General features: G+C 42.1%; 1 protein-coding gene across 1 annotated transcript; it reads right to left on the reverse strand.

Annotated features, from left to right (window-relative positions):
* Nucleotides 1-354: 354 nt before the first annotated feature.
* LOC105462896 lies at nucleotides 355-19556 on the reverse strand. The gene is made up of 5 exons (XM_011709796.1): nucleotides 19086-19556; nucleotides 11540-12028; nucleotides 10801-10981; nucleotides 5818-5946; nucleotides 355-614 (listed from the first exon to the last, which is right to left on the reverse strand). Exons 2-5 carry the CDS (start codon nucleotides 12023-12025, stop codon nucleotides 355-357), a joined length of 1056 nt encoding a protein of 351 aa, XP_011708098.1. The 5' UTR covers nucleotides 12026-12028; nucleotides 19086-19556.
* Nucleotides 19557-19816: the final 260 nt, after the last annotated feature.

Below are 19816 nucleotides of genomic sequence, written 5' to 3' on the forward strand. Positions count from 1 at the left end.
TGCTGGAGTACAAGTTTTAAGGCCTTACCGCATGTCAATGCGCGATCTACAATTGAACCCAGGGTATATATATATATATATATATATACGCGCGGAATTACACTAAGATTTGATAATTTTCATTTTTCTCGACAAGAGCATCTCACAGAAATTTTCCTGCGAATTTCTGCGAGATTGACTCAGCTAACTAGATCCTCATTAGATTTCTGTTGGAGTGTCGAGAGAATCCTCGCGGAAGGAGCGTTGGCTCCAGTTCGTTCGGGCAAAGTGGCTCTAAATTCGTGAAAAAATGTGGCGCGAGAAGGGTTCCAAGCGCGGGTCCAAGAGGGGTCTTCCGGACCGAGGGTCTCGCGATCAATCGGCGCTCTGGCTCGTCTTGTGACTGAGAATGGTCTCGATATTACGCTGAATCCGCGCAATCTGCGATTGCGATCGCTTGCTGCTCTTAGGCGTCGTCGGGCCCCCCTCCTCGATGTACAAGTTGCCGGCCGCCGCCTCCGGCCAGCCAGCCGCCGCTGCCGCCGCCGCCGCCGCTGCCGCCATCGCCGCCGTCGCCGTCGTCGTCGTCGTCGCCGCCGCCGCTGCCACCGCCGCCGGAGTCTCCCGTTTCCGGTCTGCAAGCAGAGAATAAACGAATCCTCACCGGCCCCGTCGGTCAAGCGCGAGCGAAGGGAGAAGAGGCTCCGCTTTTGCCAGGCTCTCTCTCTGCGTTTCGAAACGCAAGAGAGTTAAGTCTCGCGATTTCGCGTCGCGCAGCTTGAGACCGCGTATTTATGTAGGAAGATGAAAACACTTTCCATCCGGTTGTACATACAAAGATATTTCGTATCTCTCTCATCTCACAACTGATTCAAGCGGATTAATGTTGTTAATGTTATTCAAACGTGAAAAAAATTTTGAGAGGATAGAATGAAGATTGTCGTGCTGCTGCGTTAATTTGTCGTCTCTATTATTGTGCGACTTGGAAATTCGTATGGAGAACTTAATTTAAAGTTTTAAAACCGATATGATAAATGACGTAAGAAATCAGAAATAGAGAATGGAAACGCATGTTAGATGCAAAAGGAATATCTTTGCAGTACAATCGGATATCAGTGCAGCTTTTGATTTTTCCTCATCGATCGATTTCTATAATGTGTTTTTGCAATTAAGTTGTAACTATCAAAGAATCTCCGTCGGATTAAAAACGATTTATCTCCGTTCGCTTGGGATCTATTGAAAATGATTAAATCGCGTGATCCGCGGCGTGGCTGCACGAGGGAACGGACGGACGCGCGTCACCGTCACGTCGGACGCGTGTCGTATTTCGGGAGCACCGTGTACATCGCGTTACGCTTCCGGTAGCGGCCGGTCCACATATAAATACAACTTCCGAGGCGTGGGAGCGCAATGAAATATTCCGGCCGGGGGAAAAGATCTCGCGCGCGCCCGTCTCGCTTTCCGGCCGAGAGCGTGCAGGCGTATATTGACGCGCGCCGCGCCATGCCGCGCGCCGGCCGCTGCTAAAATTGGCGACGGATTGATTTTCGGGCTCACGCTCTCGCGGGCGCGCGGCTTAACGCGCGTCAAACTCGAAAAGTGCAACAAGACGGCGCGCAGTCGGCGATTTCGGTGGCCTCCGAAAGCCCCGAACGAGCGCGAGCCCCCGGTACGATCCTATACCGAGAGCGCGAAGCGACTCGCTCTTAATTACAGTCTTGCAATAAATCGCGGTGCGGTAACTCGATGGAAAATTCCAACGATTCTGCAGCGCACCCATGGCAGTGACAGACCTGTTTTTTTGACGCTGCATGCTTGGACTGCACTAAAATTTTCTTTCTTGCTTTCGTCAAATTTCAAATATATATATTTCATTTTAAGTACAACAAAAGTGTATGCTAGTTCATCTAGAAAGAATAGATCTAAAGTTTCGAAAACGTCGTTAAAATATCACGATTACACTTCTCTTTTCTTTTGTTCTCGTTTAGGTTCAAGTTACTTCTCTATTGTCTTCTCTATTGTGAATTTTTTGACTCGCCTTTTTTGGACCTCTGTATTTAAAGGACCTTTCTGGTATTTACACACATGTAGAACGATGACCATACGATGAAAGCAAATATTGGCGAAGTATAAAACTATGAAGTATAAAAAATTTTTCTTTCAATTAGAAACGCAAACAACTTTTCGATAAATATAATACGTCTCTTCCACTTATTTCTAAATATTTTTTCTTATACATATATTTTGTTTGCATAAAACTTTTTAGTTCTGCAATCCTTTTTTATTTGTTATATTTATCGTATTTTCTATTATATTCACGTAGATGGTTGCTTCAAAAAAAGTTTAAAAAAAAACAGGTGATTTATTTGTATAATATATTAAATAAATAGGAAGAAATTGTTCTTTTCTATTTTAAACTATTTGAAATTCATGCTTCCTTTAACATCCTGACAATTTGCTAATAACATAAAAATGAAGCAAAAGAAAGTAAATACAATTAGTACAATAGATAAAAGAATCAAGAAAGAAAATTTCACGCAGATAAAATAGCAGAAAAAAAAGAAAATCAACGAGAGTAGAAAAATACATTAAATTAAAAAAAAAACATTTAATTCATTGCGTATCAATCTCTTTCACAATCCCGCTCACTCGATTCAGGATGAACTGAACTTTTCTCTCTCACGCGAGCGCGAGCGTGGGCCTTATAGTCTCAATCTAATAAGCTCGACTTTCCGGCAGAGAATAGCAAACAATCCCGCTTGAAAAAACACTTTAACCATTTACCGTACTATCCTGTAAACCGTCCTTATTATCCACAAACCCGCCGGCGCTGACGCGACTTTGGGCGCGCGCTAAAGTTAGAGCGCGGCGTGCGGGCGCGCGACGCCGCGCCGCGCCGCGCCGCGCCGCGCGGCGGATGAATGAAGGCAGATAAACGTCCGAACAATCGCGTCATTTTGTTTTCGCGCACGAATAAATAATTCTCTCGCGCGGCGGGCGAGAGTGCAGCGTGGTGTGTGCACGCGAGGGGTCCCGCGATTCCCATCCCGTTCCCGTCTCGTCCGTTTTAAGGTCCGTCCGTCTACTGCAGGCAGCCGCCGTGCCGCCTCCCAAAATATACCGCGCGGCACGGCGCGGCGCGATTCGAAGCACGCGTGCGAAAATCCGCACGCTCTGACGTAACGCACGTGCGCGTTTCTCCCCCGCGGCGATCCGCGAGCGGCGAGGTTGCGATTTATCACGCGTGCGGGATGCGGCGGTGGGTATTATAGAAGAAACCGCGGCGTCGGTTTCGGGGAAGCTCTCGAAGGTCGGAGCTTAACGTCTCGGAAATTCCCAATTATTCGTAGAGACGCAAACCTGCAGACGCGCGCATTCTCAATTTTAATAAAAGAACCTTTCCGAAGAAGAATTAAACCGTCCGGATGCGGTTCTTTTATTAAAATTGAGAATGCGCGCGTCAGGTTTGCGTATCTACGAATATTGCCCTGGGAATTTCCGAGACGTTAAGCTCCGACCTTCGAGAGCTAGCTACGCCGAAACCGACGCCGCGGTTTCTTCTGTAATACTCACCACCGCATCCCGCACGCGTAATAAATCGCAATCTCGCCGCTTTGCTGCACCCCGTGATTTCTTTTTAGGACGGATTCTCTCAGTTTATATATACATATAAAAGTTAAAAGTTTCAATTTATTTAAGAGAGAAATAATTAAGATTACAACGGTTGAGAAATATGTCTGTCTATATATGACCACATGTAATGACGATGTCATTTTCTGCGGAAAAAAAAGATGTTTACATAAGATGTATAATAAGCAATCCTGCAAAACGAAATTAATATTTGCAACATTAAAAGAAATCGAAAGAGTAAGAGAGAAACAGGCGGCGAGACTCTGAAGGCGATAATGACGAGATTAAAAAAAGATCCGTATTGATGGTATAGTCTAAATTATTAGGTATCGCATGTGCGTGCGCGCACATCCGTCCTCCTGTACTCGAGACCCCCGTCCGCCCCTCACCCCACGGCAAAAATGCGGAACGTGATGTGTTACGTATTATGCAAATATTCGCGTATGTATCATAGCGGAAACGAACGCGTAAAGGAACAATGCGCTGAATGAAAGTTCGATAATAAGCCACGCGCCGAGTATGTGTGTCAACGCGAAACCCCATCTCCCCTCCCCCCTCTCGCCGCCTATATAAATCCGGCACGCATGGAAAACCTTCGTACCGGAAGATATTAGATACGTTCCGACGTCTCGAAGATATCGCGCCCACTCGCCACACTATATGACCTATTATCTCTAGCGAGTCTCTTGATTCAATCGCGCATCTATAAAACCCATAATCGATTAAAGTTTGTAATGAGATTCGCGTGTCTCGGACAGATCGACTTAACGTCAACAATAAGATCCGGTTTTTTGTTTATAATAAGCGTAATAATGCTTTAGCTTTTTGCTTAAGCCACGATCCATAAGCTTTATAAAGGTCTACATCTATACAATGAGAGTAGTAAATCGTAAACCGTATAAGAAATTGATCAAACATAGTCGATTATTCTTCTTATATTTGATCTATAATATTTGGCCAACTTCTTACGGCTTACGATTTACTATTCTCATATTGTAAATGAGGATCTAAACGAGCTGACCAGATCGTGCAGCTATACGAAATTTTAGAGCTTAGACTCGCGAAAGGCTCTCTACTATTATACACTTATGTAGACCGAGTCTAATACTTAAGCGGCGTATTCCCCTCCTCCCTCCCACTTTTCCTTCCCCTCCCCCGCCTCCCTCGTCACCGGAGAAAAAAAAAGAAACGAAGACTTCCGGCGTGCCGACAACCGGACGGTACTTCACGGTCACCCCGTGTGAAGTGCGAGCGTGCGCGCGCGCGCGCGCGTGTGAAGCTCATTCAAGTGCGGTGCGAGTTAAGCGAATTTATTGTGCGCTTGAGATTGCCAGTCGTCGTTCCCCCGCGCGATCCTACTCGTCCGTTTGTCGTCCGGTCTCCCCCCCCCCTCCCTCCTCCTCCTCCTCCGCCCTCTCCCCGTTCTTCCTTTCGGCGCACAAAATGATCATTGCGAATGTGCACGCAACTACATCTTACACGGCCGCGCGCAATGGAAGTGCTGACTGCAAAAGCGACGCGTAGTACGTAACGACGTATAGGCCGAATTTTACGTCTCGACTTCAGCCCTAGCAAGCCTACCGACGTGTCTGAGCAACGCCGATGTTCGAAATATTTCTTACGCAATTCGACGGCGTTTTCAATCAAACCGAGCGAGTATTTAAAAAATTCGCGTGCAGTGATATTTAATTTATAGGAGACTGAAATTCTTCGTTTAAATGAGAAAATTCGCGCTTTCCAACGCATAAAGTAAAATTAAATAAAATAGTAAACCGAATAATGAACAGTTAACTAGCGAAATTCAATCGATACATAAATACATAACTAACAATAAGTAAAAATAAATGTATTCGATCAGAGCTGGATTTTAATGCTTAATAATATTTCTGCGTGACTTTTTTAGTTAAAATAATTTACATTTCTAATAATTAAAACTTTTCAAAAGAAACGCGAGCGTCTTTAGTTTTATAAATGTGATAACCGACTATATGTCATTTTTAATTTTTGGGTATAATTCAAATATATGGATGCAACTGATATCTTTATTGGTTAAGCATCGTCGAGTATTCAACTTCTATTTAGACATATTTATCAACCGCTTAAAGAAGAGCAATGACCAGCGCCCACAGGTGGTAACGTCAAGTGGTTGTCGTCGCGAGGATTTATAGCCATAAACGGTGGGGGACTTAAAATTTTGACTGTGCTTACCTAAAAGCTTCTCGAGATACTGACATCGGGTCTCGGGATCACCTGGGTTCATCGGTGCCCCTGCAACCAACTCGGCCAGTTCCGCCTTCACCATCAGGTTCAACCTGGCCGAGATCTCCTCGAGACCCGCTGCAACAAAAATTGTGATCCAGTCAGCGCCACGTAAATTCGTCATTATATATCTATTAATATTATGAATATTATAAATTCTTCAAATATTATAAATCAGATAGTTTCACAAATCTTGTCTTGTTTAAGTATTAAGATATTTCGCGAATGTAAGTTTTATTTTGTTTAACAATAAATTTATAAATGTTTAGAGATTTTATTTTACATGTGCATACTGTTACAATTTTAAAAGTATAGTGTTCTTGCTAATTGCACTTGTAAAAATTTTATTTTAAATTGAAGATTTTACAATTATCTAAATAATAAGTTATATTTTTGAAAATATCACTGTCTTAAAAGCACAAAGTGCTTCAAGTGTGAAATCAGCTATGAGTTTTGTTATAATTACACATAAAATGTATATATCGTTAAAATAAAAATATTGAATAATTGTGTTTTCCTGATAAAATCACAACAATTTTAGAATAAATCATTCGATATGCAAATAATAAATTTTTCAATTAAATGATAAAAAATCATATAAATGTCAAGAATAATTATAGTCTGTAACTTGAATTTTTTTATCATCGGAGACTTTCTCATTAAATATAGTATCAATTATAAAATATTTCTCTGTTGATATATTATATATTTCATCTATTTCGTCTCTGTCGGAGTATAATATATGTGTACATTAATATACACAATGTGCAAATCAAGCGGCATGATCCGAATAAAATCCCCCGAGATATGACAGCGTCGTAAAGACACATTTGCATCGCGCATTGCAGTCGACGAGTGCAGTCGACGTGGAATGCGTCGAGGACGTCTGTGGAATGCGGCTCGATTTTCTCCGGAGCCCCATGGTGTGTACGTTCGGTTCCCCCAATGGCTCCCGACTCGAGCAGTATCCCCATAAGTCCCCGACCCCTCTCGCCCCTCCGCGACCGCTATTCCTAATCAGAAGCACCGGGTGGGCCGACCGTCAGCCGCAATCAAACGGTACCGATTACGTACGCATATCGTGCGTCCGAGTTTCACGGTTGCCAATCATGTTCATTTTATAAAAGCGTATATAGGCGCGAAATAACGCCATTTTTTCACTTCTCCCCTGTGACGATATGATATCAATCAAAATCGATCGAAGTCTCTACATCTAAATATATATACGGTATATACGCGGGGAATGCTAGACAAGTGAAATAAATATTGAAACATGAGATATTTATTTGTGCCAGCTATTTTTTTTTTAACTATAAAACGCAACGTTTTCACAATCTTTTCAAAACATCATATATTTCAACTTTTATTATGTATCTCTTAAGTTTATTCAAATAAAATACTAAAATTATATTTATTTATTTATATATATACATGTATACAGTATTTTTCTTCTAAGAATAAGATCTTGTTACGTGAATTTGCAACTTTCAAATCTGATATATTTCTAATGGATTCAAACTAAAACACAGTTTGCTTTAGTTTAATTATTTTTTAAATTTATAGTTGCATCGCGAATCTTTTTTTGAAGGAAAAGTTTCTCTCATCTCCGCTCGTTGATTGTGTATTATCAATTTATTCATTCGATTATAGTACAATTGTCGAAACGTGAACCTCAATAAATACTTCGCAAAAAATGGACAAAAAGTATAGCAAGAGAAAAGTATAATAATCCCCGATGCCGTTGAACAGGGTAGCGCTTTGATAATACGGGCTTCCGGCGATAATGCGATGATATGTATTACAAAGTACGATCAAAGTTGCAGTTAGAATACAGCAACTGTGGAAACGTTTTTATTAATATTACATAGTGTAAATCGCTCGCGGACGGACGCGCGCGATTATACCGTGCGTATAATTAGTATTAATTAACTATGTACATAATTCGCGAACAATAAATATTAATGCGATTGCAACTGCAATAAAATCCAACGCGTGCAACACGCTCGAGGTGGCCTCGAAATGTTATTTTTATATATGGGGGACGTCTCTCCGAAACGCGGAACGAGAAGGTTTGTCCTGCAAGATTTCTCGATTTCTCACGTAGTAATTTTATCGTTTCTCGTAATCGCGTTTTCTCTGCTCGATATTTACTCAGTCTTCGCCCGAGTGCAATTTCATACGCGATTTCCGTGGTCTCGTTACGATCCCGCTTCAGAACGTTCGCACTTTCAGAAGCGGATTCCATGCGATCTCATGATTTTGACTATTTTAATTTATAAATACGAACAGTCTCTTACGCAAATTAATGCTTATATATAAGTAATGAGTTCTTAGGCTCTCTTTAATTTCAAGTACATTGCACTTTAATAAAATTGCTTTAAAATCGATCGACAATGGATACAATGGAAAGGGTGAAAATAGATAGTATTTTATATAGCCTGAATTTGTCGACGATTTATTTCCAGATCGGTATCTAGAAACAAACTTTTAATAACAATATAAATGATATCTTGTAATATCTTGTATATTACAAAATCAGTGCCTTGATTACAATTGATAGACTGGTTATAACTTATAATTTTTCAAAACAACATTTTATACTTTAAGTTAAATTTTTGTCTTTACACAGCAACACACAATAACTGTCTCGTGGACTCTTCAATTAAAAAGTCATTTTATTTGTGATAAGAAATTGTTGTATTGAACAAAAGCGTTACTATAATTTTTATACATATAACAAAAATACATAGCATCATGTAATAAATGATATTAATGTTAATTATCTTGAAATTACAAGTCAACCATTCTGCTAGAGCCCTTAATTTGAGAGAACATACGATTCGGCCGCGAGTATTTCACGCGTCGTCGACGCGCGCTGCGCGGCGTGTGTTTCGCCGAAAGTGTAGATTTAAAAGGCGATACACGCGCGCGCACACCCGCCGGACGGACGAGGGGCTTCATTCATACGGCGTTCATTAACGAAACGTGGCTGAATCGGTTCCCACAAACGTACACGCGATACGTGGCGCGATACGTCGTCGGCTCGCAGAAGGAGATTGGAAGGATTGAAGGGAAGGAGAATAAGAAGGGAGAGAGAAGGAGAGAGGCGTAACACGGCGACGACGAACGGGGGAGGATTCCTGCAAGGAGGAGTTCTAAGTACCGCTCGAGCAGGAGTTCTGCGCTATGCAAATGCCAGATAGTAACGTCGTACACCGCACGTGTGCGAGCGTGCCGTCGAGTGTCTGCAAGAGTTGTTACGCGATTCCGATTCGCCCCTTACGTGAACCGCGATATACATACGGATTGTACGCGGTGTCCGCCGAAAGAAGACACGTGCGTATTTTGTTCTCAAAAAAGCGCACGTGTCACAAATGTGGACAAGCGTCTTTGGCTAATGTCCAGTTCTATATATAATCTATATAAATCAATGTAGATTAACTCTAATTTCTAATTCTTTCTTAGAACTCGGAAAAAGATAAAGAGTAAGTTGTGTGTGAACCGAGATTAAAGTTAATCTAATTCTTATAGAACTAAAAAAGATAAAAAGAAAGTTAAACTGAGATTAAAGTTAATCTACATAGAAATGGGCATAAGAGCTTTTAGAATTTGACAGAACGAATTAATTCAGATTTAATCTGGACAGATTTGAAACATGCTGAGATGTGCTTGCGATAACACGGTTTATTAATAAAAAACTTTCTCAAAAATAAAAAATTTCTCAATTTATATATTTCTCACATAAATTTGTAAAAAAATAGATATACGTCGCGTTCAGATATTGAAAATTAACATATGTAGCTTTTGATGGATAGAGGAAGGTTCTTTCGCGCATATTTAAAAATAACGCAAAGAGAATTTTCGCAAGACAGACATTCGGTCGTTTTTATTTTTGCTCATATTTTAATATAAATTCGAGAGATTTTCTTGAACGCACGAAAATGAAATTATGTAAAGTAATTGAAGGAGCGGATAGATTCAAATAGGAAAAACTGAAAAACTATTTCGTTCTGCAGTTCAACTTCTTGCATCAAACATGAACGAACGAGTTATGAATGGAATCATGAATGAACGGAATTATGAATGGAATATGTTTCTCATCTCCCCCCTCCTTCTTCCGTTCTCACAAGCATAAATCTCGTGATAGATACATTTAGTTATAGTAATATTCTTCATCTTTTAAAATTGATTTTAATTTTAATAAATTTGACTTAAAAAAAATTAAATATTACAAAAAGATAAGTTACACGAAATTTTAATTCTATTCGAAAACAGCCCATAGAGAAACATTTCATCGTTGCTTTACCGTTAATCGATTCGAGTAACAATTGCTGCTTATATTTCGGGGTGTAGCGAACGCGGAACGATGACGACGACGACGGCGTGGGCGATGGTACGCACCGCGCTGGGGACGTCATATCCGGGCGCGGTAGGTCGATCCAAGGTGAGGAGCGGCCGTGATCGGCCCTCTAATGAAGAAAATCCCGTCGTGCATTTTAAGGGACTTTGCTTCTCTCTCTCTCTCTCTCTCTTTTTCTCTCTCGCCGGTCTGCGCGCGCGTGTGTGTGTGTATACGTGCACCTGTATTCTTTCCGCCGCATCCCGACAACGCGGCTCCCTTTGCCGCGCGAGATACGGATCCTCCCCCTTCCTCTTCACCGGAGGGAAGTATCGCGGATGCATAACGATCGACAACGAATATTTTGACGCGCGCGACGTCGAAAAAAGAATGACCGGGCGCGCGATTAAAAATTATTGCAAAATCAATTTCGTTAAGAATTCTCATCAGTATAGAAGCTTCCGTCAGGATTTCGCGGAGAAGAGATTCTTATAAGAGTCCGAATATTCAAAGAGCACGAGAGATTTTTTTTTAGAGCAATTCTCTCGAGTTATTATATACGTTATGTATTAGTTTCCTTTGAATTCTCTTACCAGGCTCGAAGTTCCGCTTCATCCGCCGCCACTGTCTCGCGTAGACGAGGGCCGAGCATCCCGCTACCAGGAAGAATACTATGCAGGCGCACACCGCAAGGACCAGAGCGCCGGTCTGCCAGTCCCACGGTAGATTGTCCTCGTCGGCCGATTTTCTCCTCTCCCGAGGATCGTGCGCCGTCTGCGTCATAAAACCAGCGTGTTACTCTCGCCACGTTAATTTCACTCCCCCTAACTCTGTCTCTTTCGGAAGAAATTATTTCACGCCCTGATAAGGCTTATCTCTTATTATTCACTTTCGAGGCACGACGCGAAATGCATTCGACTTTGGCAATGCGACTCTACGCTGCATAGTAAACAGAGCGAAAGCGGTGGCCAGCTTTCGCCGTCTCGAAACGCTAATTAGTTTCAACGTTTATATTAACGGGGGACCGTGAGTGATTTTCTCCTTTAATTAATCAATTAATTTCCAACTAACGCGATTTAAATACTGTTAATCGGAATGAAAGATCAGTTTCTCCAACGCGCGTTTTTAATATCACATCATTTTCTGTGAAATTAATTGTTCTGTCGAATTGATTGTCTTCGAAATTCCTCCTCGATTTTACAATATTGTTTTTCGGACTTTATAGTTTTTATATCGATCATATAAAATTAAAAGATTGAAATGGAAACTATATAATAGAAATTACGAGACCAAAGACTTAAAGTTCTATAAATCCAAATAATTCGGAATTACTTTCGATTCCTGCGAGGCGGAGACCGGCTCCTTGTCGTCCAAGCCTCCGTCGGCCCAGCGACCGAGATTACCGGCTTCCACGGGCCGTTCTTTCGTCCTCTCCTCGGAGAGAAACGCGTTCGGGGTGACGGTCCCGTCGTCATCGCCGGCGCGCGAGGACTTCCTCCGGGCCGTCGACGACAGGAAAGACCAGTCGAGCTCGAGCGCCGACAGCGGGCCACATGTCGCGTCCCTGTGAATCGCGCACGGGCTCAGGGTGAACTCGGGGGCGCATCGGGTGCACGGCCAGCACGAGGCGCGTTCGGTGGACCAGAACTCCAGGCCGGGCTTGCAGACCGAATGTTGCTGCTGCGTCTGCGGCTGCGGCTGCTGCTGCGGCTGCGGCTGCGGCTGCTGCTGGGCGCCGGATGCCGCAGAGGACTCGCACAGGCCGACGAATATCGACACCAGGGTCAACAGCAACCCGGGACAGGATTCCCTCGGCATTACCTGCGATCATTGTCACGTGCGGCCGAAGCTGATTAGATAGCTCCAATCTTAATCTCATATAGACGCGAGCGGTCATCAATAAATGACTTTTTTTTCTTTCTTCTTTTCAACGCGTTATCGTGATATTTGTGTTTCCGTGTAGAAATCGTGGAAACGTTTGTTTTATTTAGTAAATTAAGTCAATTATATTTAAATATAAAATATATTTAATTATATATTTTGTGACTTAAATCCAATTTAATTAATCGATTCGGTTCGGTTTGACAAAGTACATGTATAATAAATGCGGAATATTCATTTTGATTACAGTATATAAGCGTGGGAAGAATTAATCTAAATTACAGAACAGAATGAGAAGATCCATTCATTTCAATCTCTGTATCGCGTATGTTTAAGTTACATACATATGACAAATCGTGTAATATATAAAATAGGATAAACGAATAAATAAAACGGAAATAATTCTATTCTTGACAACAAAGAGAAGACCTAGACATTTTGATTATTTTGAAAGTAGAACAGCACTTAAATGTATAAAGCAATTAATCAATTGTCATTTTTAATTTATCCCCTTAAAATAATCGAACTATCATTTCTCCCTGAGATCTTTTCCGCCAATTGTAAGATCGAAAGTTTCAAACCGGAAAGCCGTTCTCTTTCGTCGTTCTCGTCCTCGCGCGTGGCAGGGAACGGCAAGCTCCGCCGTTCTCTCGCGTCTCTCGTACGCGTGTCGCGTGTACGCGTTGCAAAACGTAATAACGGAGAGGCGGCGACGCGTCGATCGCGGTCGATCGGCGTAATTCGAGCGTATAAAGGCCGCTCTTTAGGCCGCAAAAGCGCTCGGACCGTTTCCACTTCCGGCTCGTTCGCGATGTAATTACATCCGCCGTTGAATCGCGATCCATCTACGTCATAGCCCGCGGCCGGCCGTCTACGCGCCTTCGTTTCCGCGCACGAGCGAGCGTGTACATACGTTCCGTTGCCTCTGTTCGTGCATATGTGTGCGGGCACGTCGTGTGTGGGTGCCGGGTGCACTGCACAGAAAAACCTTTACAGTCTGCGGATTTCGTGTGTGATCCGCCGTATGTATGTACGCGCATCGCGAGCCGCGTTCATCAGCACGCGTCTGTCCAGCGAGATTAATCCCCGCGTAATTATTATGATACGCCGAACTTCGCTGTAGCAAAAAAAAACTTCAACTTCGATGTACCTTCGATTAAGTACATCGTTCGCGACATATCTTAATCTCTTGCGTGACCGCAACTATATGACAAATGTTTCTACGTCTATTATACTTTCTGGGCAATTGTTGAGGATTTTATGTATACGCAAGTATACCGTAAAGATTTTACTATCGAGATTTTTATATATAAATTTTAGTCATATAATATGATTCGAGAATTTCATTGATTAAGAAAGAGAATTACAAATATAACTGTTATTGTAGAACCAGTGTCACTTTGTCCTGAAAAAAATTCACGCGGCTTAATTAATATATTAAAAGAATAAACCGGTGAGAAAAAGAATTCCCAGAGTACTCACTAAATTCAGTATGCGTCAATCGACCGAAATAAGCGCGCGTGCTATTTTCGTGGCTATAAATGCATACGTATCCGCCGAAAGTGTACGCAAACTTTTTCGTTATCTAACAGTTGATCCGATAGCGGGTCTTTTCGACGGAGGGGGTCTTTTTTTCGCGCGGCTCGCGCAGAAAGGCGAGCGTTGTCTGAGCCGAAGGGAAACAGATCGGAGGGACGTAGAGTTTGTTAAGAAAGAATTTGGACACTGTTAGACTTTTGATTGAGATCCGCCATATGTTTCAAGCTATGAAAAAATTTATATTTTATTATTATATTTATTTTACAGATTTACTTATTATAGAAATATTTGTGTTATATAATATTTATACATATAAACATATTGAATTAAATTAATTTTTTTATTAATAAATTGCTAAATTTGTTAAGTAAATTAATAAATAGATGCTAAATTGATTTGAACGTTTCGAAAAGCACAGTCTAGGTAGTTTGAAAAAAAAAAAAAAAGATAAATAGTGTTTAAACTCTTGTTTAAGAATCTGGACAGTTGGATAATTTTTAATTAAAATCTATCACGTTTCAGATTAACTACGAAATATTTATATATTATTATTATTATTATTTATTTTAATTCTTAACTATTAAGTTAAATTTATTTTTTATTATTGCATAAATAAATTTGAAAAGCGCAGCGTATAGATAATTTGAAAATGGCGAACGATATCTGAACATTTGGGGAACTGTATAAGGAGTGATATCGATAGTTCAAGCTCTTATTTTCAAGACCGTCTTAGGTCTGGTCATGGGCAGTCTTAAGATTCTATCCAATCAAATGAAATGATCATACAGCGTCTCGAGATCGTACTTAAGACGATCTTGAATATATGAGTACCGACCTAGAGAGACCTGTATACTGTATAGAGAAACGGCGCTCGACGCACGTATCGTTCGTTTTTACGCGACGAGCTCGCTGCGGTAAAGCTGCTCCTCGTCCATTTCAAATCGCCCCGTGTCATATTTCTCTCCCGCGGGCACGCACGTAAAAGTATGTCCACGTACGCGCGCGCGCAATCGCGCGATCAGAATGCAACGCGACACCCCGCAACGCGCGCGATCCGCTCGCGGGGCTCGCTCGCTCTCGTGGGACTCCGGCCGCTCTCTCGCTCCATTGCAAATGCAATCTTCCGCCGCCGAGCTCATCTCTCCGTGATTAGGATGCCAATTGCACCGCCTCGAGAACGATTACGGACACGAGCGTCGGTTGTCGCAACCGTGAGGCAACAGCTCGATCGCCGCTCGTGTGCCGCGCGCGCGAGGGGAGAGGCCTCGACGAGAGACGGATCGCTCGCGCAATCGCAACCTTGTTCGAACTAGGGAATCTCTAATGGAAAAATTAGTGAAACTTCTCTCGCAAACTCTCGGGCCGATCACGAGGATTCCGTACAAAGTAAGCCTCGCTCGGCGACATTTGTGCGCGGTGATTCTTGCAGCCGAGATACAGAATCGCGGAAGGCTGAATTTTTTTTTTTTAAATAACGAAAATCGAATTGAGGTCAATTTACAACGTATACGTTTCTGTGATTGATCGTTTATTAAATGGTACTCTCGCCGCTGTCCCGTCGCCGTCGACAAATGGCTTAACGCGGCCACATGTGTGCCTCTAATAATAGTAACTAAAAAACTGCCCTGACTCCAAGGAATAAGGGCCTAAACCGGTTTATACGTTCCTCAACCTTGCGTCTTATAGGTTCAGACGCGACGTTCTTTACGAGAAACGGATTTCTCGAGCGCCTTCTCGGCCTCGTGGAAATAAAATCTTTTCGATTTGTGATTCGTGCAACATCAAAATGACTACCTCAAGACCGTAATTCCAATGAGACTCATTATATTATTAATTCAAAATCATCAAAAGTATTTGTTTAATAAACGACGCAGAGACATTAGAAATAATTATATCTTCCTCGCGCCTCCAATTTCAACCTACAATTCACCGTGGCAGAATAAACGGAGCATCAACATGACGGATTCGGTGGTTACGAATTTATCTGCTGGAAGAGGGGAATCCGCGACAGCGTTTTATAAGTAACGTCTGCCGAAGCGAAAGAATGCCGGCGCTCGATACGGCCGCACGTGTTCGCTTAATGACGCTAATAAGACGGCTCTTTCCCTCCCCGGAATGCGTGCAAACAGTTTTTAAGTGACGACCCGAATTACGTTCCGTCGTGGACAACGGCCGCCCGTCCATTAAGCGTAAACAGCGACAACTGTATAATAGATATACAGAAAATATTAAATGTTGGAAGAACAGAATAGTGTATACGGGCGAACGTTCTCCAATTTTCTGTAATCCGTTCTATTCTTTGAATTAAAAAGTAAGTTACTCAAACTTAAAATTCTTGATTTAATTAAATATCTCAAATTCGAATCTTAATAATCAAAAAGTGGAATACTTAAAAGTTAAATGTACAAAGCTAAAAATATGCTTGTTTCTTATAAATGTATCAAATACGTTTTCAGTTGAAGTGTTCAGGAACTTACAAATATCAATTTTATTTTTACAAATATTGATAATATATGAACACGATAGACGAAATTCTTCTCGGAAGGCAATGTATATAGTTGCACCACGTGCCTGCGGAAAATCGTTTGCGCCACGCGCGATCCAACGCATGTTCGCCACTTTTCCCACGCTCTCGTAAATAATACTCCCACCTGTTCGGAAAGGATTCACGCGTTGATCCACCTTGATTCACGTCGGATTCTCGGAATGCTTGATCACCTCGAAGAATTTCACCGGATGAAGAGATTAGACTATATTTTATACCGTGATAATAATAGCAATATACGTTCGAGAAAACATTTATATAATAACATTCCCGCGGACGTATGTATAATGTACTGCGTTTCTGTATTCGCTTACACTCCTGAATTTCTGTCAGTGGGCATATCTTCCTCTCTATTTGTTCGCAAAATTCCACTGACAATCTGAATATTTACAAAATATCTTCATCTCATGCAGAATTTATATTATAATAATATAATTAAATAAATCTGTTTTGCAAATACATAAATGGATGCTACATTTTTCCGACAGATTTATTTAAAATCGACGATTTGCGTGAAACAAAAATATTGCAAACATCGAGAGAGAGAGAGAGAGAGAGAGAGAATGCAAAGGAGTTTTTTAAAGAATTTTCCAAAGAAATTGACAAATTCTCGCTATTGTTCATTTACTATCGCGAAAACCACCGTTGAAATCGGCCGTCTAGCCGTTAACGTATTCGGCCACGTTTTTAATTTCTATACTTTGTCCATATAGCGGGCGAGTATCCGATCGGAACGGGACGTACGCCGGTTTATCTACGATCTTCGGTGGTGGACGGAGGCACGATTCGACGACGCTTTCGAGGAACTCATTGACGTGACTGCCGTGACACGAGGACGTGGCTCGCACAACGCGGGAAACCTAAATACTTCGCGGACATGTCCACGCCCGACGACGGCGACAAAAGGCCGTTACATGACCGTGCCGACGCGAGAATATATAAATGTGCGTTTAAGTAATGCGACGAGGGATCGTTTGAACCGCTTGTCGTAATGATCACGTGACGAAAAACGAGGGCTCTGCACCATATTAATCACAGTTTCAAAGAAACTTTTTAAAACGCGGAATATGCATTGTACACACATTTTTTCATGCTATATTTATATATGGAATAATATATGGAAAAATTTTTAATCATAGTGGCAACTGGCTTTTCGAAAGAAGACAGACAGTTAAAAAGTTACTGCCAATAATAACTAAAACGTCTTATAACAAAAATCTAGATGTAATATACTTTTTTAAGTTGTATCTCTACAATATTTCTATTATAATAAATCTCTATAATAAAAGAAAAAAATTTGTACAAAATATATGATTATAATTATATATGTCATTTAATATAACTGTCAAATGTACTGTTCATTAAACATGATAATGAAATATCAAACATCTCAATAATCAATCAAAATTTTGTAAAAAGGAGAAGAAAAGAAGAGATCCCTACTATATTGATATTCCTTATTACAAACATCTCGAGTTTAGTTCAAAAATTTGCTGTTGAGATCGAGTTATTAAGCACCAAACTACTCTACACGAGGTGTAATGGAAAGAAATTGTTGGATTGTCCACGATACAAGTTTAGAAAGGACGGAATACAATCGTTCAAGACGGCGAATGGCAATTAAGGACGCAGCGGCAGAGTCGCCTTCGCCTGATGCGGGCCTTTCCACGGATATACCGGCCGCGGCCGGCGCGCACACACGGTTTATTTCCAAGCGAGATCTTCAATAAACATCGAAAAAAATAGCCTCCACTTTAGCGCGAGAATCCCGGCCACGTGTTTTATATACCGGCGTGGCGCCGGAATCGATCGGAAACGCGAAGCGGATACGCGCGATCATAATAACTCCCGGCGATGGCGGGAGGGGCGGAAGAAAGCGGATTTCGGGAAATCGTTTTCATTTTTGTTTACGCTGAGTGTGCAGATCGCGAGTTTAGCGTCGCGACGGACGTTTCGCCCTCCTCTCATGAACGCGCCGTCGCACCTGTTTTCAACACCGCCACGCGTTGATGTCCCGCGCGCGTGGCCTCGGATGCGATCTGCGTGCAGCATCGCGAGTGCGCGCCGCGCGTTTTATTTACGATCATTACGCGTCAGTCTAATAAAGTTTAATGTAATATATGAATATAATTATATAATAATACATATTATTTAATGTAACACAATTAAAATCAATCAATTAAAAGAAAAATATAACATTTAGTATATTTTGGTAGTTAAACGTTAAACGGTATTTCGTGATAATTAGAATTTTGGAAATTACTATATTTCTGAGATGCGATCGCGCGCCAGAAAATATTTCGCATACAATTTTCAAAGTGATTGTTACTTTCTAAATCCTTTCTCGGTATTATAAATAATATGGTATATGAGTATAATAAAAATCATTAGAGATCTTATACACACTGCAAAAGACGCGATAAAAGTTTGAAAGAAATAATGATGTTTAGAAGAAATATTATTATACAAAATATTATTTACAAAATGAAAAAAAAACAACAAAGAGATAAGTGAAATATTTCGAGCCAATTCGATCGAATAAATGGTACAATTTTCATTTCGTCAAAAGAATTCAAAAATATAGTAGGTATTAAAATTAAAATCTTCAAAGAATAACGACAGAAATAAGAAGGCTTTCCCAAAAATTTTATGATCCCTCAATAAACGCAAGTTTGTATCGGCTATTCTATTTTCTTGTCGCATACAAGTACTTTGTTTCCGGGCATGGGGTCGAAAGATGTTTTAGATTTGATATTGCCGACGTGTGTCGGATGCGCGACACATTTTCCACGCGCGAGAGACGTACCGTCGCATCGCCGCCGCGCGAGAGTGCCCGCGATTTGTCGCACCGATCGAATTAGATCAACATCATCGCCGCGCGCGCTAAGCCCTATAAGCGCGGCACATACTCACGCTGCCTTCGGTGGTATCGTGCCTGTCATGATGTAATCCGAGGCGACGTAGCCGACGAGGAGGAAGTGAAGGTGGAGGAGAACGTGGAGGAGGGGAAGGACGCGTCGCTGCAGCCCCGAGTGACAATCTGCCGAGCGAATCGCCGCTACGTCGCGGTCGCGCGGACCACCGGGGATGATGGTCTTTCAGTCACTGTACGGCGATGACCGGCGATCACGTTTTACGGCGAACCATCCGATTTTCCGACGGAGAGCACAACGGAAGGAGGAGAGAGAGAGAGAGAGAGAGAGAGACAGAGAGAGAGGAGAGAAGGAAAGAAACGCCGAGGTAAAGGAAAACGGGGAAACGCGCCGTCACGCTGTCACTTCTCGCGGCGGTTGAATGACGACGACGAGACGGGACATCGCCAGCGTAAAGCGGAGCACCTCGGAGCACCTCCCTCGCCCACACGATATACCACCCGAACGCGAGCAACACGCGGGAAACGTGCGTACCATCGCGCGGTCGCGACGCGACTAGTTATACAGACTGATTTCCGCCCACGACCTAATCGTCGGACGGACGGACGGATGGGTGAGAGAGAGGGAGCGTTTGCGTTCGTGCGCGTGGAAAGAGATGGGACAGGGGAGAAAGAGAGAGAGGCAGAGGAAGGTGAAGAGAAGGATATCGAGAGATGCAGGGACGTTTTATTGCCTAGGCCCGCGATCTAGGGCCCCCTTCCTCCCCCTCCG

Source organism: Wasmannia auropunctata, unplaced genomic scaffold (assembly GCF_000956235.1).
Source record: "Wasmannia auropunctata unplaced genomic scaffold, wasmannia.A_1.0 LD336092.1, whole genome shotgun sequence".
In the NCBI taxonomy this organism is placed as follows: domain Eukaryota; kingdom Metazoa; phylum Arthropoda; class Insecta; order Hymenoptera; family Formicidae; genus Wasmannia; species Wasmannia auropunctata.